The following is a 27591-nucleotide window of genomic DNA, read 5'->3' as shown; positions in this document are numbered from 1 at the left end:
AAGCTGAAGGAAGGGGGATATGATGATTATTATAAACTTTCGTAAAACAAAGCAGTTTTTTTCTTCTTTGCTTCTTATCTTGCCCCCATTTTTGGTCAGATCTCTCAATATGATTCCAATTTATTTGGAAGGGTTTAAATATATTGTTAGTCCCCCTACCTTTTATATTTACTATATCAGTTGACCATCTTAAAAACATTAAGATTTAAGTGACTCAAGTTTTCATTTAATTACTAATTAAAAACTTCTATTAATTTATATTGTTAAAGTTTTCAACTTGTTATGGGGATATAAAAATTATAATAACAAGCAGCATGATAACTTGCCAATCATAATTCACCTCTCTTTTTTTTCTTTTTGAAATTTGAAGCAACTTGACTTGAAAATTTTTACAGGTATTTTAAATGATTATTAATAAATTTAAAATTGATTAACAAGTCAACTAAATTTGTTAGTTAAAGGTGTGTAATATTAAAATAAATACTAAATAAATTATTGGTCACGTCGGAATGAGTTTTAAGTTTTGGATTTCAGCTTCAAACATCATTTAAGATAAAGTTTAAAAAAAGTTCATGCAGAATTGCCGGTGACTATTAGTCTTTAATTAAGCTGATAAGATTATACAGTGTATTAGAAGAGGCGTTCATTAAGATATCACTACATCTGCTTAATTTCATTAAAACTGCATCAGCTAGGAAAACGGAATGTAATTAAAGTGATTAGACGAGGGTGCCCCCTTTGACGTATTCAGTGACGGCCAAAGCAACGAGACCTAGCATGGCAAATCTGCCATTCCAAAGCTCTGCATCTGACGTCATCAACCCTTCTGATTTGGACTCAACACTCACTCCTTGAAACAGTGGGATCAGAGATGCCAGCGACAGCACAATGCTTGTCCCAAGGAACCATGGGATCCCACCGTTGGATATCTGCGCAAACAAATCCTGACCCTTGCTTAACTCCACTCCCATCGCAGCAACAAACCCGATCATCGCTAGCCTCCCGTTGATCCTCTCCGGTGCTGGACCACCAAATGCAAGTACATCCGAGAATTTGGTGCTAACCTTATGCTTAGCAGCTGGAGAAGGAGCAGGAGCAGGAGCAGGAGCAGGAGATTTAGATGTCTTAGGTGGAGGAGAAGAGGTGGTCGAGGCAGATCCATCATCCTGCAAAATCACAAGATTAGACGTTCAAGATTCTGCCACTTGTACATAAGTTACCACATGATGATCAAATGGTTCAATAAGACTCACCTGGTCAGCCATGCATCTTATCAGCAGGCCACCATTTCTACGCCGGCATAAGAGGTGGTTTGGAGTCAAAAACTGTTTAGTTATGGGAGTAAGTCGGCCCTGAACTGGGCTGCCGAAGATCGATTGCATTGCATATGATGATGATGCCATTATCATCCAAAAACTCTTTAACAAATCACTCGAAAAATTTTGAAGAAAGTTTTAGAATTTGAACTTACTGAAACAATAAGGGGTGGATGTATATATATATAGTGGGTAGCAGAGAAGCAACGGGTGGATATTTAGGTTCCACGTCATCCGTATCTTATTTGGCCACGTCATTGATTTCACGCAGGTTGCCTTGTCCACACACATTAATGTTGGGGTGACTTGGATACATCCTTTATCACAAAGATTCTTCTAGGTTTTCAGTTTACTCATTATGCACTGGCGTTTTCTAGTACCTTCCACTCACTGCATAATCAATTTGGAAGAATTAATTTAAGTTGATGTGAACTTATTCAGTTGAAGCTCCGCCGGGTCTGGTTCCAAGGCCTGTGACCGAGCAGGGCATTGAAGTGGTGGGCTGATGGGCCGAAAGTCGGTGCATGGTGTTGGCATTTAAAACCCAGCTATGCAGGACCCTGTGAAACCCCTGACTCTCAGGGCCATGATTAATAAATAAATAAATATTTTAATATGTATTAATTTAATAAATTAATTAAATTTATTGGTTTGAGTTATTTTTTAAGGTATCCAAATATTACTTGGCTTCAATTGTTTTTTATTAGAAAATAAAAATAAATAAAAAATATCAAAAATTAAATTATAAAAAAATATATGAGAAATGTCAAATTTTGAGAACTAATTTAATAATTTATTGTAAATTATAATTTTTCTCTAAACAAGTAATAATACAAATATTCTAATAGTAAAATTCGAGACATTGATGATTATAATTAATTTAGTTATACGTTATGACAATATTAATAATTCAGTTGAATAGTTAGTATTTTCTTCTTTCTATGAGAGGTTGCTAATTTGAGTAGAATTTTGTATTCTCTGTATTTTTATTAAGAAGTAATTAATTAATAAATTAAATACATAAATTTTAAAAAAATTTAATAGTACATTGAATATGAGTTATTAAAGACCAACACTACTTTACTAGGGTTTATTAAGAAATAATAATAAAATAAAATAAATAATAATATGTATTAATTGTATATTCTATTAAATTAAGATATAATTATTTTTTTTATGTGCTAATTATAGTAACTGTTAAGTAAAATTGTCCCATAAATTTAACCTAAAACAGTATCTACCAGGTTAATGTACTTTCTTTATCTTCTTTTAATTTTTTTTTTGACAATTATATATAATATTTTAACTTAATATTCTATCTAAAAAGAAGTAAATTATTTTGAAATATTCTATTTACCAAAAAAAAAAAAAAAAGAGAGAGAGTTCTCTTTCTTGAACTTGTTCATGTGAGGAAGCAGGCGGAACCAGACAAACGCTATCACCCTCTTCCACTTCCAAAACGACATCGGTTTGCACCTCCAACCAAATACCTCCTCATAATGGATATGAGTCGCATCTTCTACATATCAATTAGTATTATAAAGAATTCTAAGACTTAAGATAATTAATAAGTAATTATCTGGTAATATTTAAAAAATCTATATGTCTGTTTCTGAAATAAATTACTAATAAAAGGGTTTAATCAGTTAATCTTTAAATATAATTTAAATTATTAGTTATTTATTATATTGTGTTAAATATATCGATGATAATTGATTAATAATGTTATTACATAAATTATCTTATTAAATAATTATATGTATATTTGGGAAATGTTATTTTATTTTAATTTTTTTATATAAATTATTTTTAAAATATTTATTATTAGAATTATTTTTATATTTTTTACTATATAGTTATCTTTTACATAATAGACAGTAAATTTACATAACAATTTATTTTTTCACATAAAAGACATAATAATCATAGTTTTCATTTATATTATTAATCAAAATTTTTCTTCTCTTTTCTAAATAAATCATTATGTAAATAATTTGGAAATCAGTACCCATTGTTAGATAAGTGTTACAGTTTATTTACAATGGAGAATTTTATATTTAAAAGTAAACTAAAAAATTCAAAGTTAACAAATTAATTATCAATTTATATATTTTCAAGAATATGAGGTGTAAAATTCACGGTTTTATTATTATTTTTTAAATGATATTCATTTTATTCAATCTCTTTGAGTGTGTTTTTTTATTCTAAAAATTAAGAACTCGCTTACTATTAACAAGATGAATTTTTGATTTGATGGTATATGATTTTACTATCAATATTGAGTACTAGTGGAGACTACTCTAAGTGTATCTCATCTTCTACTTTCCTCTTTCACAAAGGATCCATAAACTAAATTAAAATTATAGCTTAGCTATTAATTTGTATTTGGTCAGAGGTAATGGAGTTCAAATTGGCTAATGGATTAAAGGAAAATGTTGGGTATTAGAAGCAAGTGCAATCTTGCTTGTAACTCTGTTTTTACGTTTATGGGCATAGTTGATTGTTTAGATATATTATGTTGTACAATCATTTCAACTAGCTATAGTATAAAACCATCTAATTATCAATATATTGATATTAAGAATCATCATCCAAATTAGGAGTGTGTATGTTTTAAGATCCATAAGTTTTTGTGATATCCAAGAAGATGGAACTAATTATTTTATATTAGAAAAGGAAACAGTGAATTTAGAGAAGAAAAAATGCTCTTAATTTTTCTGTATATTGATATTTGAATATTTGCTATTTATATACAAAGTAAATGGCTAAACTAGGAAATTTACAAGTAGTTGGTTATAACAGAAAAATGATAACAAAATTGATAACAGAAGAAATACAAACAATTAATTCTAATACTCCCCCTTAAGATGGAGAGTATATATTGATCGTACCCATCTTGCTTAAAAGTGTATGGAACTGTGTAGAAGGAAGAGCTTTAGTCATCAAATCCGCGAGTTGGTTGTTGGAAGAGACATGCATTGTTTTGAGTGTTCCAGCTTGGATCTTTTTTCGAACAAAATGACAATCTAACTCGATGTGTTTTGTTCTTTCATGATAAACTGGATTGGCAGTTTTATGAAGAGTAGCTTGATTGTCACAATATAATAATGTTGGCCCTATGTGCTTGACATTCAAATCTTTCATTAAATTCAAGATCCATATTATTTCACATGTTGTATTTGTTATACAACGATATTCAGCTTCTGCAGAAGATCGATACATAGTTTGTTGCTTCTTGGATTTTCATGATATGAGTGATGATCCGACAAAAGTACAATATCCTGTTAGAGATCTCCGAGTGTTAGGACAGGTGCCCCAGTCGGCATCAGAGAAGGTTTTTACTTAAATATGAGAATTTGCAGGGAAGTGAATCCCTTGTCCTGGTATTCCTTTAATATATGTAGAATCCTTAGAACAGCTTGAAGGTGACTTGTCCGGGGTGCAGTTAAAAATTGACTCAAACGATTAACAGAGTAACAAATGTTCGGCCGAGTGATAGTTAAATATAATAGCTTCCCAATTAACCGTCTATAACTGGTGACATCACCAAGCAGTTCTCCATCTTCTTTGGAAATCTTGAGATTTGGTTCCATAGGAACAGAGGACGCCTTGCAACCTAAGTACCTAGCCTCAAAGAGCCATAACAGAGGCAGCAGAACTAGAGGTGGCAGACGGCACGCCGATGAAACCAGTGGGAACAACAGTGGAGGAGACATTCGGGGAAGAAGAAGATTGTAACCCAACGAATTTTAGTGAAGACCCGATTTGTGAAGATCCGGTTTGTGAAAATCCACGTTGTTGGGCTTTAGTGGTAGTAGATGACCCAGATGTGCCTTTGGATTTGGACCAATAGCCAAGCGGGTACCCATGTAGTTTATAACATTGGTTCACTACATGGCCCAGAAGCCCACAATGGGTACACGTGGGCCTTCTTCTTCCTCCCTGTGTTAGGGCAACATTGGCAGATTCCATCGCGCCGCTGAATGCCTCTGTTCCAATGGCGTTTGCGACAACCTGATGTCTCTCCTCCTGAATCACGAGACTGAAGACTTTCGAGATGGAATGAGGTGTTTCCATCATGAGGATTTGGCTCCATATGGACGTGTAAGAATCGTTGAGTCCCATTAAGAAGAGCATAACGAATTCCTGCTCTATATAATCATTCCAGTCTTTCATTCCTCCACAACAACATACCGAAGTAGGCTGGTAAGTTTTAAGTTCGTCTCACAACTTTTTCATTCTCGTATAGTAGCTATTAACATTAAGGACCCCTTGTACTAAGTTGTTCATCATTTGTTTCAGCTGAAAAATGCGAGGGGCGTTGCTTTGTTGGAATCGATCATGGAGGTCGACCCACATTGCCCGCGCGCTATCAAGGTAGAGGAGACTATCTGCTATATCTTTTGCCATGGCGCTGAGAAGCCAGGAGAAAACCATGTTGTTGCAGCGGAACTACGTCCCTGCCATAGGATTTGTCTCACCGGTTGAGAAATAGATCCATCCAAGAAGCCAAATTTGTTTTTGGCGTTCAAAGTGAAGCACATCGCGCGCGACCAAGTGTTGTAATTGTTCCCATTTAGTGTGTGAGAGACCAACGTAAGCCCAGGATGATCTGAGCTATGAAGAAAAAATGGGTTATGGATTTCATCTGAATGGGTGTTTTGTGAGGTTTAGGTAGTCTGTGAATTTTGGGTTGAAGATGCTGCCAACGGCTGAAATTGATTCTGTGATGAGGAGCCACCACCACCTTTGGCCATAGTAGCTTAATGAGGTGTAGCGGAATTAGTAGGAGCTTATTGCTCTGATACCATATTAGAAAAGGAAACAGTGAATTTAGAGAAGAAAAAATATTCTTAATTTTTCTGTATATTGATATTTGAATGTTTGTTATTTATATACGAAGTAAAGGGCTAAACTAGGAAATGTAACTGGTTATATTAGAAAAATGATAATAAAACAGAAGAAAAACAAACAATTAATTCTAATATTTGAATCAACAGCAGCTGGGAACTAGAGGTGTAGGGAAACTTGATCAAAAGAATAAAAGTATAATTCAGTTCTTCAAACATACCAGTCTTACGCTCATAGTGGCAGGTCCATCAGAACTTGAGAAGAAAATGTTTGTGTCTGGACAGCTGTATATGCATAGGCATTCAATTGAACACACACTAAACTTACTAAACTCCTGCATAGATGAAATGGAGATACAAAAATTCAAAGAATATCAAACTCATTCTTAGATAAACACATTTAGGTTAAGGATTTCTATACAGTTTACGAGGTTTCAGTTTCGATCTGAGAAGATGGATTTTTCATTTATTAATTTGAAGGAAGATTAGGTGGTTGACTGGTAATAGGTACAGAAGCACCGGCAGCATATGTTACGAGCTACTACTAACTTATATATTTATATCATTGAATTCCTAAACCTAATTATACATGATTTAATGTGATCTGAGGAGTTGTTGGCGTTATCACGTGCTTATCGACTCCTACTAAAAAACCAGTATCATAGAAATATTATTAAGGTAGCTGTAACAAGCAAATTACAAGGAAGGGCATAGAATATACGTATATATATGTATATAAACTGAGCTTGGATCATTCATGTGTTTGACTGAAGATGGAGACGGGCATAGTAAACCTTCCAATGGTGAAATTGGGCAATCAGGGACTTCAAGTAAATAAGCTTCTTCTGCCTTTTCTTTTTCTTCTTTAATAAATCATTATCTACTTTCATTTGCATAATCAATATCTGCTCTTGGTCATCAACTAAGAAATTAGAGCAATGGCTAGCTTCTACGTAGTTTCTATAACCCACGTACTTTGACATAATATGTACTTTTGTTTTTATCATAATAAGCTCCTTTTATGTGTTTGGAACTGAAGAAAAAGAAAACAAGAAAGTGGGTTTGAGTTAATTTATACGTATATATTGATTGTGCAGGTGTCTAGATTAGGATTTGGTTGCGTGGGACTTTCTGGGTTATTGAATGCTCCTCTCCCACATGAAGTGGGGTGTTCAGTTTTGAAGGAAGTCTTCAAGGCAGGCATCACTTTCTTTGACACATCTGATGCCTACGGTCAAGACCATGACAATGAAATCATGATTGCGAAGGTTCTCATCTCCTCTTACAGACATATATATATATATATATATAAGAAAGATGCTGAGGAGATATACAATGAAATTGTTGACAAATTAATAAGACTAGTTGTTTGATTTTTAGGCGTTGAAGGAGTTCCCTCGAGAAAAGGTTCAATTGGTAACAAAATTCGGACTGTCAATGTCAGAAGAGGGAAAATTAGTGGTGAAGGGCAGCCCTGAATATGTTAGGAAATGCTGTGAAGCTAGTCTTAAACGCCTAGATGTTGACTACATTGACCTCTATTTTCAGCACCGAGTGGACACATCTGTCCCGATAGAGGACACTGTAAGTAATTATATATATAAATAATGTTTTGTTTTTGTAATTTACAAGTCCAAATTAATTATATGTTTGAACGCCTGAGTGAGGCAGATGGGAGAGCTGAAGAAGTTGGTAGAGGAAGGAAAAATTAAATACATTGGATTGTCAGAAGCAAGTATTGATACAATAAAAAGAGCTCATGCAGTTCATCCTCTCACTGCCATACAAATGGAGTATTCTCTCTGGACTCGTGACATTGAAGATGAAATTATTCCTCTTTGCCGGTTTGTTCATTGTACTCTGAGATGTGGGGTACTGTTAAATGATTAGTTGTACGTTGCAGAATCAAATCCGTCATAGTAATTAATGTATATAGATATATATGTTGGCAGAGAACTTGGGATTGGAATTGTGGCATATGGTCCTCTCGGCCACGGCTTCTTTGCCGGCAAGGCAGTAGAAGAAAGCTTGCCAAATGAGAGTATGCTGGTAATTAACTTATGTATTCTACTTCTCTTTCGTTAGGTCAAACAATATTTTATTACTACGTGGCCTTCAACTTGTTATGTATTTACATACATGTTCTGAACAGGCTATGCATCCGAGATTCACAGGGGAGAATCTGGAGAAGAACAAGATTATATATGGGCGACTGAGCAACCTGGCGGCAAAGCATGGCTGCACTGTTCCTCAGCTGGCCCTCGCATGGATTCTTCATCAGGGAGACGACATAGTTCCAATTCCTGGTACACATACATAAATGAATTTATAACTTTTAGTTTCATTGTTCAACTATTTATGTACATATATGTATATATATATGGTGCAGGAACAACTAAAGTGAAGAATATTATAAGTAACATTGAGTCGATGGGAGTGAAGCTGAGTGAAGAGAATTTGAAAGAAATTAAGGATGCTGTGCCGATTGATGAAGTGGGTGGCTACAGAGAAATGGAAATGCTTTCTGAATATGTCTGGAAATTTGCTGATACCCCACCAAAGTGATCCAAACTTCATTGATATCTCCTTCACCAATATTTATTTAAGTTGCGTGTGAAGTAATGATCATGGATGAGTTTATACTGGCTTCTAGTGACTGTATGTAATAAATAACTTATTGCTTTGGTGATGATGTAAGTGAAATTGGAATTGGATCTTTTTTCTCCTTTTAAAATTTTTTTATCATTTAAGGATTTAGTTTAATATTTTTTTAACCTACGAACTTAGAATATTTAATAAAATGGATGATGATTGTCAAGTTACTCAAGTACCTAACCATGTTCTAACATAGAAGGACGTCGTTTGATTTTATTTATAAGACTACACCCTTTCTAGCACCTGGCTTAAATAGGTATCGTTCGGACAAGAACCTGAATAGCCCGTTTAAATGTTAGATGGCGGCGGCGTCTTCCCTGCATGATATCATCAAAACGGTGCCGTCTGAGATGAGTGATGTTTATTTATGAGCAAAACGGTGTCGTTAAGGTCACAAAAATTAATGGGCCAGACTAGCAAACTTGCCATGCCAATCAGTCCCTGGTCACATAGCTAAAACGGGACCAGTTGTGGATACACAGCAATAGAAACCCCAGAAGTTCATAAATTCGCGCACTCGATTCGCAGAAGATAGAAAATCAAAATAAATTGTAACGGAGGGACCGGAGGAGAAGAAGACTATGGAGATACAGCGGAGACATCGGAATACGCTAGTACTTTGTTTCATAGGTATTCTCTTGTTCAGCTTCATTGAGCGTATAAGCTGCCTATCGGTGACGGTAAACGACCAAGAATGCGTCTACGAGTACGTCCTCTACGAAGGAGACACCATTTCGGGAAACTTCGTTGTCGTCGATCACGACATATTCTGGAGCTCAGATCACCCTGGCATCGATTTCACAGTAAGTGCAATTCCTTCCTCTCCATCGAGATTCGACCCAATTGGCATTTGTTATTTGGTTTCAGTATTGAATTTTTTGTTTGATCTAATTTCCTCGAGGAGCTTGAGGATAAATCTTGTATCTGGGTTATTAAATTTGCGGATTCGCAGTTAATTTAGTAATTCACGATCGGTCTTTCAGATTCTAAATTTGCATTTGAATCTCATTGGAATTTGGTGGGTTTCAGATTCTAAATTTGTACTCGCATCTCATCGAATCCATTTAGGGTTTTAGTTTGTGTCGATTATCTGTATGGTTGTCAACTAAATTTTCAGTTAGAATTTAGAAAATAAATCGAAATCGTTGTTTTTTTACTTGAAGACATTGACGAATATGGAGAAAACGAATGTCATATCATCCTATAATTGACCTCGTATTCAACCCCTTTCCATCTTCCTCCTTGTTTTATCTGCATTCGTTTGTTCCTTTTCTTGTGTTCCTTTTTTTTTTCTCTCTTGGCCCTTTGATTAATAGGAAAGTAAGATGAAGAAAATAAGAAAGAAAATAAGAAAGAAAAAGAAAAAGGATTTGGGAACCTAATAGACTTTTTTATTTCTGACATTTGTAATTCTTGTATATGGGTGGCAGGCACTTGGTGACTGCTAATGTATATTCTGCTTATCTCAAAAGAAAAAAAAAAAGAGTTGAGTGGGAAACCTCTTGATGCTATATGGAGCAATTGTGATACGATCCAACTCTAAATATCAGGCTACAAGGAGAATCTACACTTTTAAGCCTATTGTTAAAATTTAAGTGTATTGTTAGAATGTTCTTCTCAAGGTCCTGACAGGGATAGAATGTGGTTGATGCAGCAAGATTAACAGCTTTAAAACATGTTTATTGGTGGATGTTATCATTATCTGCGGTTTTTTTTTTTCTTCACTAATTTTTCCAGGCTATTCATCTATTCACTTTTGGTCTCGGATTTTATGCAGGTGACATCTCCCGCTGGTAATACCGTGCATACTTTGAAGGGGACATCTGGAGACAAGTTTGAGTTTAAAGCCCCCAGAAGTGGAATGTACAAATTTTGTTTCCACAATCCCTACAATACACCAGAGACTGTCTCATTCTACATTCATGTTGGTCACATTCCCAATGAGCATGACCTGGCTAAAGACGGTTTGTCAATTCTTCCGTGATAACACTTTCAATCTTTCAAAAGTTAATTCCTACAGGACCTGGCTAGAGGCTGTCTTGTTTCACATTCCTATGTATTTCAAGGCCCTGAAATATTAGTTGGAAGTATCCTTACATCTTCTATGGGGATGTTTATATTGATTCCAGACACTTGCTAGCTTGATTATACTTCTTGGGCAACCTTGCAGGAGTTTTCTGTAATTATCTCCTTCCTGAGGAAATGTGTTTTTCTGTTGCAGAACATTTAGACCCAATAAATGTCAAAATTGCAGAGCTTAGAGAAGCATTGGAATCTGTAACTGCAGAGCAGAAGTACTTGAAAGCACGAGATGCTCGGCACCGACACAGTAAGTTCTATCCCTTTTCATTCATCTATATTACTCCAATGAGCACTTTTTTATATATATTTGTGAATCTTTGCTCACTACTGCTCTGTTGTTTCAAGAGAGTTATGCATGGCGGTTCATTTGAGCAGTAGGAAAGTTTAGTTTACCTGAGGGAAGATATATCCAATTTGAACAGGTGTCTGAGCTCTTTCTGTAAAAAGATGTCACAGTCAGGACATATAAATATATTCTCTATCAATTGTAGTCAATTTGGGATGGATAGAAATGTCTTGTATTGTACATTGACATAGTTCATAATCAAGAGAATCTATCAGGTGAATTAGTGGTGCTGACTACTGAGTCCATGGATGGACTTCAAGGACTAGGTTCCTATTGGTGTAACCTATGAAGTGGCCAAATACTAAAGTTTATACCAAGTCAAAATAGCATTATTGCGCAATGGTTTTATCCTTGAAAATGTACTAAAAAAGTATTTCGTTTCAAGCTGATACGATTCAGAGGAACCTTTTGTCTAACAACCATATACATTTTTGTATCTTATCTGAAACAATTTTTTGATTAACTGTCAAGGCATCAGAAAGTGTAAATAACAAAATCCGTTAAGGCATTGATAAAAGTTGTGTTTTCCTAGCCCTTTTTTCCACAAAGTCCTCAAATGACTCTTTGGTGATCTGCCGACCAGGTTTATACTTGTCAATTTGGAGAGACTAATACAGACACAAACTTTTTCTCTGTTCTCTCTGTTCTCTCGTTCTACAGTTAAGTTGAAGGAACAGGAAGCACCTGAAGTCCATGGAACAATTTTTTTTTAATTTGGCTAATCATTCCTTTACAACCAAATGAGCAGAAAAATGCTCTAGAGTCCACCAAGTTGATATAGAAACACAAACTTAAGGGTATAAATTTAATCGCTGCATTAACAATGATGTTGCATGCATCATTTTTTTTTTCTTACAAATCAGTGAACATCTTATAATTTCCACTGATCAGATCCCATGTAGAGGCTTTATCTGCAAAATGATGCCAAATTCTTATGTTCAATTTTGGCCATATCTGACAAAACCGCTACTTAGGAAGTCACATGTCTAATCTCTGGTTTCCAGACTTTTGGAAGTCTCTTCTGCCTAGTAAATAGTTTATTTGATTTGTGTGAAAGTGTGGTTGATTGTGGTGAACTAAAGAGAATGTGGTTAGTCCAGCGTAATTACTTTTTCCATCTCTTCCATGGGTGTGATTGGGGTGAGGGAAAGAGAATATAGTTGACCCACCATTAAGCGATAATTTCTTTTTGGAAAATGTAATGTTAGTATCTGATGACTGCATAAAAACTTTTTCAAATTTGGTTCATGTTTGATCATTTAATTGTCAGACCCCTTTGGTCGTGTTTCTTCAGTCAGCCTATAGATTTATGGATGGTCTGATCAATATTTAGGGAACAAACGTGCCTATTAATTTCATGTTGAATGTATCTTTACTGTATGATCTTCAAGGATTTGGTTATTAGATATGTGGGGCTTTTGATGACTGTAACAAATACTAATATGCTATACTGGGTCCTCTGCAGCTAATGAGAGCACAAGAAAACGTGTTATAGGATACACAGTTGGTGAATATATTTTGCTGGCTATTGCAAGTGCTCTTCAGGTTGTTTATATTCGGCGCCTCTTCAGCAAGTCAGTTGCATACAACCGGGTTTGATCAATCTGGTTAATGGTAATCTGTTCAATTAGCGACAGGATGAATAGATGGATTGCAAAAAGGAAAGCTTTAGCATATACTATTTGTTTCTATTTATTGCAATCCACTTTAACTGCAACTTCCAAGTATATGTAATGGGTGAACTTCCTAGGGTTTTGAACAAGTTTACTCAATTTAATGCCTTGGCCTTGGAGGTTTTGTGGAGTCTCAATTCTAGAAACTGCAATTCTTGGTATTATTACTTCTGTTCTCAAAACTGGTAGACTGTAGGAGAAGCTGGAGGTTCGAGAACAATCAACTTAAGTGAGTCTCTATGTGATTTTCTCCTTTACATACATAATCTACAGATGGTTTGATTAAAAAATAATGACTGTGGTAACGTAGTCCCGGAATACCTTGATCTAAAATGGCATGAACTGCAAAGCTGACATATAGATAATATATATAGTACTAGTTCTGACAGATACTTTTGTTTTTATTCTTTCATTTATATTTTCTAGGATATATAATTATAGTTCATATCATATATTGGCCTTGATTTTTAAGACACTATTATTCTAGTTACAAAATTATCTTTTAGTTTGAAATATTGGGTTTCTTTAGAAATGCCTTTGGAAGTAGGACATGTAATGTTGAAGTCTTAACATGAGCTTCGACTCCCAAAATTATACACTTGATGGTGGAGCAGTGTCGGGGTCTTCAGTAGAGAAGCCCCTCCGGGCTGTAAGCAAAGAGTCAAGCTTTGTTTTTTTTTTTAAATATAATAAAATAAAAAAGAAGAGGAAATTGGACCCTTCTCTGGCAGTAAGGAGAGAACATTATTTGGTTCAAATGGAAACTGAATCAATGAAGGAATTATTTTGGTTTATTAGGTCTAGTCCTAAATTGATCAGTTTTCTTACTATTTCTATTGATTTTTGGTTTCAAAAATTTGAAGTTCAACATTTATGAATGTATATATATATATATATCTATCTTTATTTTTCATATATATTTTTATCATATTATAACTGTTTAATATATTTATGTCATACATAAGAAAATGAAAATTTAAAAATGTTTTGCTGAAGCAATTAGTTCAGTTGGTCCGGTTTTCGATTTGTAACAAAATTTTTAGATGGTTTTGTCAGTTAACGACAAACTTTTATTTTAAAAAAATTACAAACTAAATTGACCAAAGAATCAAACGTCTCCGCCCTTAGTGGTGAAAATTTGTGATATCCAAGTGAAGGGGAAATCTTTACATCCTCATAAGAGGAAGATGACACTTTTTTCCTTTTTCTTTTTCTACTCAGGACACTCTCAGTCTCAAGCCTTGAAATCATGCTCATGCTGACTTGATACAAACTAGCTTGGTGTGTGAACTGACATATGTGATATCTTTGATCAAGAGAGAACAAGATAAAGTAGAAGATCAATAAAAAGCCTACGCTGAGCAAGATTTGAAATTAACTCGCCATCACTTGCATGCAACTGAAATCTAGGATCCCATTGGAACACAAGCATGCTTGTAAGCAAGATATCCAATATCCTCAGGTAGTTACAAAGTGTAGTAATGGTGTTGAGATAACACAATTCCTTTAGAGGCACGAGCAATTTCAAAGCTAAAGCTAAGAAAGTACCTTAAGTTTCTCAAGTCTTTGAACTTGAACTGACCATGAAGAAACTGTTTCAAGGAATTAATGATATCAAGAGATGGACCCGTGATGACTATGTCATCCACAATCACTAACAATGCCACAAAAGAAGAACCAACACCCTTTGTAAACAAAGAGTAATCAGATTTAGATTAAGTAAACTCATATTTCAAAAGAAAGTGAGAAAATTTTGAGTACCATCATCCGTATAGATATCTTCAACTAGATCAACATTAAGTAATTATGTGGTGTTGATGAGCAACACTTAACACAGTTACTAACTTGGCTACAGATAGCCTTTAGCAAATAGCTGGACGTTGTACCTTTCAATAACTTTATCCAATCTAAACTTTTTTTTAATCTTATATATCTACTTACACCCAATAAAACATTTAACTGAGGGTAGAGAAACTACTATCCATGTATTATTTCTTCCTTTGTATTTAACTCTACTTGTATAATCTCTTTCCAACAACAATATTAAGGTTCATATCGATAAGATACAGCTATGAAAAAGTTCTGATATTGGGTAAAAAGAGAACTGTCAGAGATGTAGCTTAATAAAGGATATAGAATCTTGCTATCAACACTAGGCTGATGGCAAGATAAACTGCAATTGAAATCGTGAAGGTATGTGGGAGGCTGGACTGTTCTTAAGGACCTTCAATGATGCACAGAAGTTTTTGGTGGAAACTATGATTGATCAGGATAAGAAGAAGATGTACTGGAAGTGATACCATCAGAAACATCTTCTAAAATCTCTCCATGTACAGGTAGAGGCAAAATAAGATCATGAAATGGATCTATTAATGCTGATGCAGAAGCCACCGAATAAAAAGGGAAATGTTCTTCATGAAACGCAACATTTCTGGATACAAAAACTTGTTGATGCAGGATGTCATACAACTTATACCCCTTCGAAGTATTTGGATACAAAAACAAAAGGCCCTGTTCTAGGATCAAATTGAAGAAAAAACAAAGCAACCAAATACGTTAAGAGATGAGTAATCAAACTTTTTCTTGCAGAACACTTATAAGGTGTTTGATTCTTTAACAATGGAGAAGGTGTTCGGTTGATCAATAAAGTTGTAGTACCTGACTCTTTGTTATAATTATCTTCTAATAAAGATGTTCGACTCTTATGTATCGTAGTAGGGCATATATACCTAAAAGCACATGCCTCAATTATCCACACCTTGGTAGAACTAAACAAAACGATTTCAAATAAGCATGATTACAAGTACCTGCTGCGACCACTCAACAAGCAGAAGCAACTTCTTGCTCGTGAGCCTTAACAAATGAAATTAAATAATTCTTGAGAAGAGTCATTAACTGTTGATACTAACTTTCATTCAAATTTTGAACAAAATTATTGATACCATTAATTTCATGTTTATCCGTAACAGTAGCCTGAGCATGAACTTGATTAACAGAAATGGACTGATTATTTTATCTCCATTTATACCCTAGTGAATAACCATAGAGCTTGTAACATTTCTCGATTAAAGTCTGTGAAAGTTATAGTTAGTGCAGAAAGGTTAATCCTCCTTTTACATCTTATTTTCCTCCAATTTATTGATTCTAGATTTCTTACTTGGTTCAGCCTTAACCAACCAAAAAAAAAAAAAAACTCATGCTCCTCATTGAATCAACTAACTTTGGTATTAATACTTATTTGGCACTCTTCTTAATGATACCAAAGAAAATATCTTGTTTATTGGTGGAATAAGATCCAACAGTAATAATTGCCCTCTTATCTGTGCATAGGATTCATCCAGTCCCATAAGAAAGGACATGACATATTCCATTTGGGAATATGCATTCAAGGCAGCAGCAGTTCCACCCATATATCTTCCACATATGTGCACAGGTTTGGAATTGCTTGATTCTTCTCAGAAACCCTTCAACTTTGTGTAGTTTACACTCAGAGAATTTTGGTTTTGTGTGTGATTTACTAATTTCCGTCTTAATTTGATATGTGTGGAGCATTACTTTGTTAAAATCGTTCCTTGAAATAATGCCAAAGTTTATAAGTTGAATCAGAAAATATGAGACTTACTGAAATATCCTTTAAAATAGAACTTAATGTTCAAGATATTACTAAATTGTTGTTCCTAATCCAAGAGCACAACAAATTGAGATCATCATATTCACGATTAGGTTTTGATATATTTATAAAACCAATCTTATTTTTAACCGTTAAAATGATACTTAATGTCTGATTTCATGAGGCATAACTGTTTTTTGTTAATGATTGTGATACAAACACAAAATTTGATTGCCCCAATGATGCAGGAAATATAAATTAAGTAGTTTATCAATGGCGGACTTACCTTTTCCCAAAACTAGGTTTTTCATTATACCAAAAATTAGAAACATAAACAAGAAAGCTTCAAGAATTCGAATTGAAATTTGTACCATTCTTGATTTTAAATTTGAAATTGAGAATTCTTACCAATCTTAATTCTGATTTAAAAAAAAAACAAAATTGATCTTGACTTCAACTAAACAGAAAAATATTCGATAAACTAGAACAATAAATTTATAATAAAAACAAAAAATTAAAGATTTGCATATAGACTTTGTGCTCTTATAATATATCATGTTGCTTGTGAGAGAATGTTTCTATATTTTATTCATTATTAGAGAGAATTAATATAATGCAAGATAAGTCTAATTTTATCACGAGTTAATTAAGTTAGTTAAAATAATTAATTATTTATTTATTACATCTAAAAATAAGTAAATATACAAAATTATTTTTTAAATGAACATAATATATATATTTATATATATATATATATATAATACTTGAACAATTATAAAATCCAACTTAACTCTCTAGTGTAATAACCACTGTATTTTACATATATATATATATATTGTACATTTAAAAAAAGTATTTACATATAGATATATAAGAATAAAGAGATCGGAAATGGTTTTGAGTAATTTATGATATGTTGCGCTTGTTTTTTCCCAATGTGCGACGTGCCTTACAGCAAGAGATATAAACGATTGAGCAAATAAATACAGATTTCCATGGCAACTAGAAATTTCCTTCCCAATCAAAAATAGGTGAAAAGACATTTATAGGCCGATGGCATATTTAATTATTATCTCAAATCGCAGAGTCGATCGACAATTCGAGATTATTAAAATTATTTTCTCTGTAATCTTAAATTCATATTTTTGTATTATTAAAACTATTTCAAATATATTTTAAATATTTTAAAAAATATTTAACAAAGATTATATATGTTTTTAAATGTAATTCAAAGCAATAATACAAACTTAAATTTTAAATATAATTTGGACTAGAAAGCTGAATCAAATGCAATTTTTTAATTAAATAGATTCCGTGATATAATTATTTTGTTTTATAATTTATGAATTTATAAATTTAATTTTAAAAATAATAAAAAATTAATAATATGTACGATTATTCACATGTTGAAGTTATAATGTTGAATAAATTTTTTAAATAAATTAATATATCAGTTAACTTGGTTAATTGACTTAGAAAAAATTAATTTAAAAAAAAAATATTATTTTCAATATTATATGCTCGATTTAAAGGAGGCAGGGAAGCTAATTATTTTCCTTTTCTTTTTCCCCCTTTAGCAAATTATCAGTGTATTATGATTGGGTAGCGGATAAGATAAATGGCGGTAATTTGTATAAAAGAAAAAGGGCAATATGGGTTATCCAAATTTCATCCCCAAGATTCCTATTAAGAAAACTTGTAAAGTCCATGCCAAAAAAATATATAAAATTTCTTCCTGTCGTCTTCATCCTCGCTTATCGCATTTGGTTTTTCATAAAACTATCGTAATCGGAGCATTCTCTACTCTCTGCTCTGTATAGACGGATTCTTCTCTACTAGTCTTTCCTTTATCTGCCTACTTTTGGATCTAACAGCAAAAAATGCTGGCAGTTTTTGACAAATCGGTGGCCAAGAGCCCAGAGGCTCTGCAGAGTCCTCATACTGGGTCGGCTTCTGCTATGAAAGATGGATTCTTGGCTAAGCATTTTGGGTCTGTGCACCCTGGTTCGGTTACTGTCAATCTTGGTTCTGCCGGTTCCATTGCCTACTCTCTTGATAGGCAGAACCCACTTCTCCCAAGGTACTTTTTGACGGAAAATGTTTATATCCATTTTTCATATCTGCTTTTCGTTTCTTGTTTGCTTGATCTGATACTTGATAAGTTTTTTATTTTCGATCTCGACTTTTTAGTTTATTTGTTTGTTTGGTTTCCCGGAAATTAAATGGTACTCTTATTTGTTCTGTCGGAACGATTAATTATCTAATAAACTTGATTTGGGAGTGATCTGCAATTCTTGACGTTACTTCCATTTCATCACGAATATGAATCTTGATTATCATTTTGTTTGTCGCCATGGTCGCTAATTCTCTCATTGGGTTCTTAATCAGGGAATCACGAGCATTGATTGCTGGGAAATAAATATTTTGTCAACTATGGGGCTTGATAAGTTGATATCATTTACTTTGAGGGATATTTTCTTGAGCTTTTTTACTTTGTTGAATTAATGCTAGGGTGGAATATCAGTCCCGGGAGGGTGGGGGTTTCCCATCCAAAACTTTCACAACCATAGTTTTGATTTCCTTGTTTGATCGTTCACGATGGTTCTTTGTGTTTCTTGTTGAGTTAATATTTATTTTTTAATTTTCTCATCTGTTCCCCTAGTTGCTTTGATCTTTTTGCTGCGTGTTGTGAGATTTGCATCACATATGGTCCAATCCTAGATAAAATTTGTCCATACTTTCATCCTCATCATATCTACCTTGATTTGTTTAATTCAAGGAAGGGAATATGCAAATACATTCATGGGCTTTAATTTATAGTGTACACATCCGAAGATGTTCGGAGTTGTATGGATGAAGTCACTATATAACTTTTCTTTGTAAGTTTTATATTCGAATAATTTGATTATTGAATTTATACGGCAGTCGAATTTAAAAGCGGTGCTTGGGTTGTTATTGTAATATGGTTGTTGATTGCTGATCTATCCCATGCTAAGGAATATGGTTGCTGATTGCTGATCTATCCCATGCTAAGGAAAAAATTATTAATAGACATATTTTTCTGTTCTCTGCATGTTGGAATTTGCTGGGTTCTCTTGATTAATCTACATATGCTAGCCTTATCTCCATGGTTGTGTTATATCTATCTATATGTAACTTGGTTTTTTCTCGTCTTATGTGAACAGATTGTTTGCAGCTGTGGATGACATTTTCTGCTTGTTTCAAGGCCATATTGAGAATGTTGCACTTCTTAAGCAACGTTATGGATTAAACAAAACATCAAATGAGGTGACCATTGTCATCGAAGCTTATAGAACTCTCAGAGACCGAGGTCCTTACCCTGCTGATCAGGTTGTAAGAGACCTAGAGGGCAAGTTTGCATTTATTCTGTATGATAGCTCTACAAAGAATGTATTTTTAGCCGCTGTGAGTAAACCATTTTCTTAGTATATTCTTGGCTGCTTGTCTATGCACCTTATTGGATGAACTTCTTGTCTTCTGAGCATAAACAGCTTGATTTAATTATTACTTGCCTCTGTCTTATGCAGGATGCGGATGGGAGTGTGCCTTTCTTTTGGGGAACTGATACTGAAGGGCATCTTGTTCTTTCAGATGATTCAGAGATTGTACAGAAGGGATGTGGAAAATCTTTTGCCCCATTTCCAAAAGGTATAAAAATCTTGAAGTAGTAGCTCTAAATTATTTCAAAATCCTGGCATGGGGAATAAATGAGGGAAACAGATGTGACACACCAGGCAGCTTATGAAATGGTGCTAGATAATGATCTGAGGGATGCACAGAACTTGTCTTGGTTATTTACTATTTTCATCTTCTTCATTTTTGCACTCTTTTTAGTTGGTTATTTGGTTATCCCTTTCCATAGTCCATGTTCTTGTTAATTTCCCTTCTTCATGTTGGTTTGAAAAATGGGGTTTCCTTGGTTTCTCATGTACATGTTATTCTATACTGTTACATAGATATAGCAGCATGGTGGCATGAATTGAGTGAGAACTAGATGGCTTACTCTTTATTTTTGTGTTTTCTGTCAGGGTGCTTCTTTACCTCATCTGGAGGCTTGAGGAGTTTTGAGCACCCTCTGAATGAATTAAAGGCAGTTCCAAGAGTAGACAGTTCTGGCGAGATATGTGGTGCAAATTTCAAGGTGGATGCTGCAGTCAAGAAGGAAGGTACTGGCATGCCAAGAGTTGGGAGTGCTGCAAACTGGTCTGGTCATATATGACCTTGAAATTGCTTCCTTTTTGGCAAGGCCCCTGCTGCTATTACTGGCCTTCCATATAAGCCTCGTCCATCCTTTTTCTTCCTCTCGTTTTCCGTTCTCATCTTTCTGATGACCTACTGATACTTATTAGGAAACATTTTGTGGAGCTATAAATTTTGCTTTCTGTCAAAGCTTAGAATAAGAAAGGGCTTCTTGGTATGTGATAGAATGCATGCTTGTTTACCCAAAAATATTCATGTGTAGCTTATTTTGGTCTATCACTGATTGAAGGGTGGATAACATGTGACGTTTACAGTGTAGTATTCTCCCAGCTGGTTGGTTTTTATGTACCATTAAGTTATTTCTTCTTCAGGAATCTTACTGGAACCATCATGCATTGTTACAAATGATAATGCAGTAAGACATAGACATTTGCATATGGGCAACCAAACCTCTTTTCTGCAATTACTATTAGAATTAAACATGTTGCTAGATATCCTTCTACAGTTTCAACCAAAACTAGTGCTAAATAGCAGGTAAACAAGATAGTCCACTACCATTTTCTGATCTTGAGACTCAGGCCCCTGAACCTTTGCTTCTGGCTAGTCTTTCACATCTGCAATGCCTCCTGGTGTTATCTGAAATACGTGCTCATGTTAAGAGAAAAAAAGATCAACTGGAAAAATTGGGGATTCAATTCTAGTCTTTGCTCTGAAAATCATGTCTGCATGGAGAACTTGGATGGTGGTGTTCAAACATCTAAGGTTAGTGCCATAATTTCTGTAATGATTAAATTCCTGGTTAGGTTGAGTTTGTGAATGATTAAAGATGAAGCTAGAGAGCCAGAAAATCCAAATTAGCATGATGAGGGTAAGGATATTGCTTCAGCCTCAGGTAGGTTTGGAGCATCGAACACCTTGCAGACACGCTGCTCACCTTTGCCTTTCCTGAACATCAACCTCACAGTCGCTGCGTGGGCAAGCACATGGCCTCCTGCTGGTTTCTTTGGGTCTGATATAAACACCCCACCACCTGGGTCTGCTATGACTGCAACCAACAATAGTGTTAGTTTGGCACTATGAGTCCATCAGAATGGGATACTTACTGAATTTCAGGCAAGTGAACCAAGAAATGTTTGATTCTCTCCAAAACTGTAGATTGTGAGTAGTAGTGATTTTAAGAAACCTAATTCTATTAACCATAGAACATAGTTCAATCCAAATTGAGCTTTACTCTTTCAGCTTTGCGTACAATAGGGTATCTCTAGTATTGGCCGAGGTAAAGAAGCAAGAAAAATCAGCCTGTAAAGACATCTCCTAACATGTCAAGATTTACCCTGGTTGGTCATGTAGACAGCAACATTAAATTCCTCAGCTATCTTAGTCAATCGGGAAAGCATTTGTGCCAATTTTTGCTGCAAACGGCATTGGGCTTATGTGAGAGAAATACAGTTTACTTGACTTCTTAATAATATAGTCATCTTAAGATCTACGGAGTTACCTGGCGCTCTGCAAGTTCTCCTCTTCCAGTGAAGTCCACTCTAAACAAAGCAATCACTGAATCTACAATCTTCATAAGTAATGTACCAAAAACATAAACCACCACCTCATGAACTTGGCATCATGGTGTAATCTAATAGTAAAAGCTCTCACCAGAAGTCTGAAGGGCTCTTCAGACATTTTTGCCGCCAGTCCAAGAAGCAGGTTATATTGATGCTCGTAAGTGTAAGCACGAGCATAAATGATCTTTCAAATTCACAGAAAGGAAATAGTTTAGCCACCTACATCCCCAGTTAAATGAACAAGGAATTTGTAGTTCTTACATTATCAAGAACAGCCACTGGATCCATACCAAATCTTTCTGCTATTGGCACAATTCGATCAGGCCGACTGCAAATCCATGTAATTAAGAAGAAAACATGATGAAGGTACATTCAATTACTTATCAAACCGGAACAGTAACCAAGGCTGCTTAAGATATACTGCAGTGACGGATGTAAAGGATACAAAGTTCCTTCAGTATCAATATAAGCAACTTTTCCGTTCCCGCCACGCATGTTTATAGGAAGCTGCAGAGTACCCACAACATGCAATCAGGGAGCCGCTACTGACAGTTATCTTGGATCAATATAAGCTGCTTTTATTTTTTTTGGGAAGCCAATTTTTATGCCAGTATTCATTTTCAGATGCAGTGATCAACAACTAGTGGTACTCATTTAGTTCACAGCTCTTAAGTGTGCTTGGAAAGTAATAGTGAGTCATAGTCCTGCCTTCACAATTCTAGCCTAAAAAATACAGGGCTCAAAGAATCGGCATTCAATTTTTCCTGGCAAACTCTGAAAAGTATGCGACCACTTGGTCCCCAGATGTACAGCCATTTAAAGAAAACAATGGAAGGGCCAATTATGCAAGTCCCATGCATCACAAGCGGAAGTTTACACTTTGAACTCTTTACCAAAGAGAGGAACAAACCTGTGTCGAAACACATAAAGTATGCGCGAGCTGCGTTTTCCCAGACCTAAAACAAATTTATGTTATGAAGTTGAAAAGCTACACGTCACTCAAATACAGGGGGAAAGAAAATTTATTGCATAATGTGCTCTCTTTCTCACCGAAACTCGCCAAAAGCTTCAGTTATACAAAGAGTTTCAATCCCACCTTTTCAAGTATAGAGAAGTCAAAAATCAGAATAAATATTACAAAATGCTAATGCAATTGTATCAAACAGTAACGGGAGGAATGAGTACCGCCTAGGAGTTCGTCAAGAGCCTGACTCCCAGTAGTGATGCGAACGACAGACTTTCTCTGTATGTAAAAACGATAATTAGTTTTCAAATTATCCACGTTGATATCTAAATTGAAAACTTAGGACTTACTTTGAGCAGAGCATCACTCCCAGTGATATAACCGGAACTCTGGGAAATGATGCAAGGAAAAGCCGTATAAAAATGAGGGAAGCACGGGAATGAGAAGCAAAAAACCAATACGAGAAAACTATATATCACTTAAATTTTAAATTAAGCACTAACCACTATCTTCTCTGCAGCTTCACAGATCTTGTCCACTTTAGCTTCTGATAACCCTTTTATACCCGTCAAGTGCTGAAAACAGACAGCATCGGACCAGGCAGTATGATAGTTAGCATATAGTGAAAATCGTCTCAGATATTTAACGAATTAATTGAAAATCCCTATACCTTCTTTGTGTGCATCATCAAGCCATTACAGGTATATATCCCTGCATCTTGAAGCTTCTTCACGTCTCCAGCATTGATTCCTTGCGAGATCACTGGAAAAGATATGAATAACGCAAACAAGTCGATCAAGAAACAACTTAAAACGTGAAATGAACGTCTATCCGATTAATCAAAGTGAAATTCCTAGATGCATGGCAAACAGGAAGGCAGTATTCAACATCAGCGTAAAATGGTACTGAATGAAGACTTCTCGTGTAAATGTACCAAAGTGTAACGCAAATTTCAAATATGAGGTGAACATCATCAACAATGAAGTGAAGTTCGCTGGCAGTGCTTGGATGTGAAACAGAAGCAGAAGATGCTCGACAGTTAGAGGGAAAGTACTCAAAATTCATGGCTCGGTACCCGAAACGAAAATCCACACCGGATGCGCAAAATTGGAGCAAATAAAATAAATACGTAATAAACATGTTATTCGAAAGATGTCAAAACGAACTGAAACAACGATAAATTTATTGGATACATTCCAAACCTAGACAGATTCATTCAACATTTAAAAAAAATTATGATCCTATTGACAAACATAACAAGATAAAGTCAGGAAAAAAATCAAACCTACTCTCAGCATTAATCACGATAACAGTAAACAAAGAGAGAAATCGTACTTAAATTTCAACATTACTAATAAAATCGTTAAAACGAGCGAACAACTTCAATATTCATTGAACGCTTTAGAAAAAGAATATGTAGAGATTGAGAGTTATAAAGGAAACAAGGCGAGAATTGAAGAGTCGCAGAGGTTACATTTGTCAATGGCTTCAAAAAAGTCGTCTTCGTCATCGATGTCTCCTCGTTCAATGAGCTGTAGCTGGTTTGATTCTTCGGCTCTGACCTCAATCAAACAGGGAAAATGAGAAATCAACAAGGTTACTCTATGCGATATAATACAAATAATTTTCAGAAGGAAAGGAAGAACAATAGCTGACTTGAGAGTAGCAATCATGTTGGCTATGGCAGAAAAATTCACACGAGAAAAAGAGTGTTTGGCGTGTCTCCGAGAGAGAGAGCCAGAGATTTGAATTTTGTCAATGAAGATTATTTATGTGTAAGGGAATATGAATTTATAGGGCGGGAATCAGAGCCTACTAACCTAAGTCCTAACAGTTACCTACTAACCTTTTATTTTCAAATAACGCTAATAGATTTACCAAATTTCTTGGCTGCACAGTTAGAGTTTCTTACTCATGCTCTGGGATGAGTTGGGTTGTATATTTCCAAGCGTTATTTTTAAAAGTTTGATCTTATTTTATATTTGTAAATTATGGTATTATTAATGTATAATGTAATATAATTATTAATTAATTTTTACTAAAAAATAATAATACCAACATATTTTATTTTTAATTTTTTATATTTAACTTTGTGACTTTTTTATATATATTAATATCACCAAGCGCTTCTATTTCTATTGTGTAAGTTATTTCTCTTTATATTTTAGTAGTTAATTCCTTATTAGTATTTTTTTAATATAAAATTTTTTTTATATTTATTTATATATATTATTCTTATTTTTTAATTTAATTAGATATTCACGCAATAATACATATCAAATGATATCATAAAAATTGTGTCACTATCTTATTAATAAAGCAAATTATCCATGAAAAAACTGTACCGCTCAAGAATGCAAGTCATTAAAGCTTTAGTCATGTTTAATTTGTCCATAAGAAGCATAAAAGCTCTTGTTTCTTGATGTGAATCGAAATTCATACGAGCAACCTCTTCATATAACTGGCTTGTTGAAATAGTATTTGTACCTATGGTAAAGGAGGTATTCTTAGCCTCAAAGATTTCAATAAAGTCTTTCTTATGAATGCAGAGTTTGCTATTATCACCAAGCCTCATCTTCTTTGGATCCAAAATTTAAGGCATAAATATAGTTGGGAGAATCCTTATAGAAATAAGACTAATTTGAAGGTTTGCTCACATCTATGGAGAAACTTTAATTATCTTTAGAATGAGTTAAGAAAGGAGTTCATTGGAATATAGGTGATGGAAGCAATGTGAAATTTTAGAAAGATAACTGGTTGGGTGATTGTGGTCCCCTTAAATTACTTACCTTCCAACCTGTTGAAGAGCCTAATCTATCTAAACATGTCAAGGGATTTGTTACTCCAGTGGGCTAGTGGAATCGAAACTTGTTGCAAAATATGTTTCTTGTAAACATCATTCTTCAATTGACAGCTGTAATGGTTCTGCATAGAGAAATGGGGGCTGATGAACCTTACTGGGGCCTGTCCTCAAGTGATAAGTTTACGGTAAATTATGTATACATTATACTTATTAGCAATGATTTTTTTGATCCATATGGAAAATGGGATTTAGCTTGAAAGTGGCCAGGTGCTCAAAGAATCCAACATTTCCTTTGGTTAGTCTTATAAAAGAGTTTACTCACGAACGACAAACATGCTAAAAGACATATGACTGAAGATCTTGGGTTGCGAGGCCTGTGGTCTATGAATTGAAGATATTAATCATGTGTTAAAAGAATGTCATCAAGCAAGAAGTCTCTGGATGAACATTATTCCACATGATGAGAAACATAACTTTTTTAACTTAAGTTTTGATGAATGGCAACTTGCGGAACAAATGGCAATGGTACTCGACTTTCAGAGATTGAAAAATTATATTTGAAATTATTTACTGGTCGCTATGTAATCAAATAAATTGTTTTATTTTTTGAGGTAATCCGCTCAGTGTTGATGAGATAAAGCAAGCTATATTCAAAATGACGGACTACACTTTTAAAGTAATGCCCATTGCTGTAACGATCAATGACTAACCCTGCAGAAATATAGAGAAGCTTATTGGTTAGAAAACACCAACTCAATATTAGATTAAAATTAATACAGACAAGGCATTTCGAGCTAACATCAACCTGACATATGCGGGTGGTACTGGTAGGGACGTTAATGGTAATTGGTTAGGGGGCTTCGGTAGAAATATTAAAACCTGTTCAGTCTTATAGGCTGAGCTTTGGGGTGCCATTTATCGCCTTGAGATGACATAGAATCTAGGAGCACACAAAGTTATTTTTGAAATGGATAATATTCTTGCTATTGAAGTTTTGAACAAAGTGATTCACAATGAGATAATTCATGTCAACGTTAACTTCAACCTGGTTTAAGCTATAAAATATTGGTTAATTAGAAATTAGAATGTTTAGATTCAACATATTTACAAAAAAAGGAACCACTATGCAAATTATTAGGCTAATCATGCATTCTCGAATCCTTCGGACTATTGGTATCATAGTCAACCATTTGCTGAGCTCATTAACTTTATTAAAAAAAAATTTCATTGGTGTTTCTTGACCTAGAATGTGTAACATCTAGGTCATATTTTTTTTTTCTACTTTGTATCGAAAAAAAGTCACAAGTTATCTCACTTAAAATTCGATCTCTTTATATAAAATTTAATTTTAAATGATTTACTAATACAATATGTCATTATAATTTTTAATAATAGTTATTAAATAAATAATAAAATGAAGTTAACATAGCCGATATCATCGGACGCTACTGACTATTATTTTTTTAAGAGAGTAAGTGAAATAGAGAGACGAGATAACAAAGCATAAAGGGG

General features: G+C 34.4%; 5 protein-coding genes across 6 annotated transcripts; 3 read left to right on the top strand and 2 right to left on the bottom strand.

Moving 5' to 3' along the window:
* Positions 1-573: 573 nt before the first annotated feature.
* On the bottom strand, positions 574-1483 carry ELIP1 (Chlorophyll A-B binding family protein). The gene is made up of 2 exons (XM_022043856.2): positions 1254-1483; positions 574-1166 (listed from the first exon to the last, which is right to left on the bottom strand). Exons 1-2 carry the CDS (start codon positions 1407-1409, stop codon positions 720-722), a joined length of 603 nt encoding a protein of 200 aa, XP_021899548.2. The 5' UTR covers positions 1410-1483; the 3' UTR covers positions 574-719.
* A 5399-nt stretch (positions 1484-6882) lies between these two features.
* LOC110815911 (perakine reductase-like) lies at positions 6883-8923 on the top strand. Its single transcript, XM_022043886.2, has 7 exons — positions 6883-6996; positions 7264-7434; positions 7547-7750; positions 7838-8010; positions 8119-8215; positions 8319-8472; positions 8556-8923. The coding sequence occupies exons 1-7, from the start codon at positions 6940-6942 to the stop codon at positions 8729-8731; spliced, it is 1032 nt and encodes a 343-aa protein (XP_021899578.1). The 5' UTR covers positions 6883-6939; the 3' UTR covers positions 8732-8923.
* A 371-nt stretch (positions 8924-9294) lies between these two features.
* LOC110815928 (emp24/gp25L/p24 family/GOLD family protein) lies at positions 9295-13059 on the top strand. Its single transcript, XM_022043905.2, has 4 exons — positions 9295-9624; positions 10599-10785; positions 11043-11150; positions 12715-13059. The coding sequence occupies exons 1-4, from the start codon at positions 9403-9405 to the stop codon at positions 12846-12848; spliced, it is 651 nt and encodes a 216-aa protein (XP_021899597.1). The 5' UTR covers positions 9295-9402; the 3' UTR covers positions 12849-13059.
* A 5191-nt stretch (positions 13060-18250) lies between these two features.
* LOC110815869 (stem-specific protein TSJT1) lies at positions 18251-21123 on the top strand. Its single transcript, XM_088215207.1, has 4 exons — positions 18251-18612; positions 19718-19958; positions 20081-20201; positions 20582-21123. Exons 1-4 carry the CDS (start codon positions 18413-18415, stop codon positions 20770-20772), a joined length of 753 nt encoding a protein of 250 aa, XP_088071333.1. The 5' UTR covers positions 18251-18412; the 3' UTR covers positions 20773-21123.
* A 59-nt stretch (positions 21124-21182) lies between these two features.
* On the bottom strand, positions 21183-25075 carry DMC1 (DNA repair (Rad51) family protein). Of its 2 annotated transcripts, XM_088215205.1 has the most exons (15): positions 24933-25075; positions 24751-24833; positions 23947-24038; positions 23780-23851; positions 23627-23665; positions 23498-23555; positions 23363-23408; positions 23223-23268; positions 22758-22819; positions 22574-22640; positions 22404-22496; positions 22252-22320; positions 22087-22165; positions 21632-21798; positions 21183-21398 (listed from the first exon to the last, which is right to left on the bottom strand). In XM_088215205.1, exons 1-15 carry the CDS (start codon positions 24947-24949, stop codon positions 21354-21356), a joined length of 1035 nt encoding a protein of 344 aa, XP_088071331.1. In that variant the 5' UTR covers positions 24950-25075; the 3' UTR covers positions 21183-21353. The 2 variants fall into 2 exon arrangements, with proteins under 2 accessions (XP_088071331.1, XP_088071332.1); XM_088215206.1 differs by lacking the exon at positions 23627-23665.
* Positions 25076-27591: the final 2516 nt, after the last annotated feature.

This window comes from Carica papaya, chromosome 3 (genome assembly GCF_054855325.1).
Source record: "Carica papaya isolate Zhongbai chromosome 3, ASM5485532v1, whole genome shotgun sequence".
NCBI classification, from domain to species: domain Eukaryota; kingdom Viridiplantae; phylum Streptophyta; class Magnoliopsida; order Brassicales; family Caricaceae; genus Carica; species Carica papaya.
The sequence above is the reverse complement of the archived record's forward strand: the minus strand, read 5'-3'. Positions and strand labels throughout refer to the sequence as shown.